The sequence below is a fragment of the Trypanosoma conorhini genome, assembly GCF_003719485.1.
Source record: "Trypanosoma conorhini strain 025E chromosome Unknown Tco_14.4_contig_00727, whole genome shotgun sequence".
Lineage (NCBI taxonomy): Eukaryota > Euglenozoa > Kinetoplastea > Trypanosomatida > Trypanosomatidae > Trypanosoma > Trypanosoma conorhini.
In genome coordinates this window covers 5638-8583 of record NW_021704806.1, presented here as the reverse complement: position 1 = coordinate 8583, position 2946 = coordinate 5638, and the positions used below count along the sequence as shown (strand labels likewise).

Sequence of the window (2946 nt, the reverse complement as noted above, 5' to 3'; positions counted from 1 at the left end):
CCAAGCCCACGCTCCGTTGCGGGGTGGCGAAAATGCCCTTGATGAAAATTTCCTAGAAAAGCAATAAACCTTCGCGTGCGGGCGCGAGCGGTTGCGATTGAAGGAAGAAAAACAACTTACCCAACGAGTACCGCCGAAGCGCGCGCCGCGCCGAATGAAAAAAACGGGGCTGTGGCCGCACAAATCCAGTGGCGTAAGGAATCGGCGCCCCATGGTTAGGGAAGGCTTCGCCCAAAATAGTTCCAAGGCAAAAAAATTCCGGCCGCAGCCCTCGTCGCGCTTCCCCGCTTGTAGAGGGGCCCGCTCTGCAGCGGAGAAAACCTGCCCCATTTGAACCCCAAATAAACGCGGAGGGAAAATGGGAAGAACTTGGGGGCTGCGGTCGGCGGTGTTATGAACGGCCGCCGGGGCTGGGGCCTTTGAACTTGGGTCGGGGTTTGGCTGTCACCGCCTCCCGGAGCCCGCCGTGGGCTTCGGTCTTTTTTTTTTTTTTTTCTTTGGGGGGGGGGGGAGACGTTTGTTTCTGGAAAACTGTCCTCCTTCATGCGCTTTCCCTTCTGAAGCTTCGTTGGGATTCAAACCTGGGCCCCCCCTCTGCGTTACTGGCTGCCGGGCTTTTGGGCCCGGGAGGGGCGGCAAAGACGCCGGGCGCTAAGGCCAACGCGGCCCCGATACCATCTCCGCGCCGCTCCTTGGGGAGCAACGGGGGTGGCTGCTTTTTCGTTTGTTTGAACGCTGATTTTTGTGTGCCTTGCGTTGCGTAAGGGCGTGTGGCCCGTTTAAAGGCTACCTTCTCAAGAACGAGTCTCTCGCATGCCACGCCCCGCGTGCCTTCCGCATTTCCTTGCGGCAAATCGGGGGCGGGCCATCACAAAGCGACAGGCGTCCAGCAGCGACTAGTGTATTCGACTCTGCAGTTCCATTTTTCTGTCGGCGCACGCGGCACCCCCGGCGGAGTGCCCTGGAGGTTTGAAATTGGGCGCGGGCGCCGTGGCAGCCGATTGTTTTATTGGAAACGGGTCGCTTTTTCCTTCTATTTTTTTTGATTGGCTCTTGGCTCTTGGCGGCCGGGGGCCCTCTTTCTGTACCGCGCGCGCCCGCGCTATTAAAAAGAAAGGCGCGCGCGCCAAATTGAAGTCGGGACGGCGCGCGGCTTTTGCTTCGGGCTCGTCCCGGGTGCCTTTGCGCGCTTCCTTTCCCGGTTGTGTTTTTCGGCGCCGCTGGCTTGCTTCGGGCGATGGCGCGGCGCGTTCGCGGTGGAACGGGGGGGAAGGGCCCCGCGGCGGAGTCGCGGGGCGGCCTTGATGGCGCGCTGCCTCCCGCCGCGGCCGCGGAACGGTCCGGCCCCGCCCCCGCCACAACGGCCCGCCTGCTTCCTCGCGCGGTGGTTTTGCAACTCGGAAGGGCGGACCTAAACAAGCGCGCCTCAAACCGCGCCAGGCGGCAGCGCCGCGCGCGAGCAGGCCGGTTTTCTGTGCTGTTCGAGGCGCGGGGGTGGGGCTCGCGTTGCGCGCAGCCCGCGGCGCTTCGGAGTCGCGCAGAACGGCCCTCCACGCCCTGCCGCCTTCCGTGCTGTGGTGCGTCGGGGCGCGGGCTTGGTTTGGCAGCTGGCGCGGCGGCCCCGGCGGAAGGGAAGGCGGCGGCGCTGCGCTGCGTGGGCTTTGCGGGGCGGCCGCCCTTCCCGCCGGCCCGCGGCCTTCTAACCTCAAACGGAAAAAAGCGGGGAAAAGAAGGCGTCTTCTTCGCCATGTCCGCGTAGGGGCCTGGGACAAATCCGCTCTGCCCCCGGTCCGGCAGGAGGCGGCGGCGCGGGGGCGCGGGGGGCGGCCTGTTTCCGCGAGCCAAACGCCGCGCCCGGGAGCGCAAGCAATCAAAAACAACGACAGCACGAAAAACGAGCTCCCGGCCCCGCACCGAGCGCGATTTCTCTTGTATATATTTATATATTTTTCATCCTTTTTTTGGGCTTCGCGCCCCTCTTCTCCCGGCGCACCTCCGCCCGCGCCCGCGTGGGGGGGAGGTGGGGGCCGACCGCCCGCCGGCGTTCCCGCGTGCGGTGCCTCCCTTTCCCTGCGGTGTGGGCGGTGCCGGGGCTAGCTTCCCGCGACGGGAGGGTGCGGGAGCGGCCCGCGGCAGGCGGGGTTCTCCCGGGGGCGCTTCTCGCCAGCCAGCGGCGAGGCAGCCCCCGCGCCCGAAAAACAAGGCAGCGCCCCGCCACGCATACCCTCCTCGCGCGGGCGCTCGGCCGGCTTCCCCCCGCGGGGTTCCGGAGGGCTTTGCGCGGGATCGCCCGCCCCCGGCCCGGGCGGAACGCGCGGGACCTCCCAAGCCCCCCCGGGGCGGCGGCCCAGGCGGCGAATGAACGCGACCAACGCCGCGCTGCTGCCCTCGCGTTGCGCCATCTTTCTCTATCCTCAGCGGCGAATGAAAGGCCTGGAAAAAAGAAAAAGACAACAACAGGGGTGCGGGGGACCTCGTTTCGGGAACCGCTCCTCTGCGCCCTGGCTTTTGCCGCCCGCCGCGCGAATCAAAAAAAAAATATCCCGGAAGGACGGGCGGCGGAAAGAAACACCAACCAAAAACATGGAAGAACGCCTCCCCCTGCACGCGCGGCGAAAAGGCATATGCGCGACGCGCGCGCCATCGCCGCGCTTCTTTCCTCGACGCGGGGCCCCAAACGCTCGCCCCCACCCGCGCCATCGCAAGGCGCGCGGCGCACGAAGCAAGTCACGCCCAGGGACTGTTTGGCCGCGTCCGACGGCAGCGCCCCACAAAGAACGACCACGCGATGACCGTGAAGCGGGCGCGGCGGAACCGGTGCCGGAGGTTCCTCGGCGCGATGTGTGCGCAGCGCCCGCGCCGCCCCCCCAACCCGTCCGCCACCGAGCGCGCGCCCGAGGCGGCCGCGCCGGCAGAATTCACGGCTCGGGCGGGGCAAGGCACGCG

The 2946-nt window shown here is 66.8% G+C and overlaps 2 protein-coding genes across 2 annotated transcripts, besides 3 other annotated features; one reads left to right on the top strand and one right to left on the bottom strand.

Annotated features, from left to right (window-relative positions):
- Positions 1–479: 479 nt before the first annotated feature.
- Positions 480–499: a microsatellite.
- Positions 500–1237: 738 nt separating this feature from the next.
- On the top strand, positions 1238–1759 carry Tco025E_08225 (uncharacterized protein; the record flags this gene model as incomplete). Its single annotated transcript, XM_029375080.1, has 1 exon — positions 1238–1759. One exon carries the CDS (start codon positions 1238–1240, stop codon positions 1757–1759), a length of 522 nt encoding a protein of 173 aa, XP_029224854.1.
- A 32-nt stretch (positions 1760–1791) lies between these two features.
- Positions 1792–1828: a microsatellite.
- Positions 1829–2093: 265 nt separating this feature from the next.
- Tco025E_08224 (uncharacterized protein) lies at positions 2094–2402 on the bottom strand (the record flags this gene model as incomplete). Its single annotated transcript, XM_029375079.1, has 1 exon — positions 2094–2402. The coding sequence occupies one exon, from the start codon at positions 2400–2402 to the stop codon at positions 2094–2096; it is 309 nt and encodes a 102-aa protein (XP_029224853.1).
- A 448-nt stretch (positions 2403–2850) lies between these two features.
- Positions 2851–2913: a sequence feature (G-rich).
- Between the last annotated feature and the right edge of the window lie 33 nt (positions 2914–2946).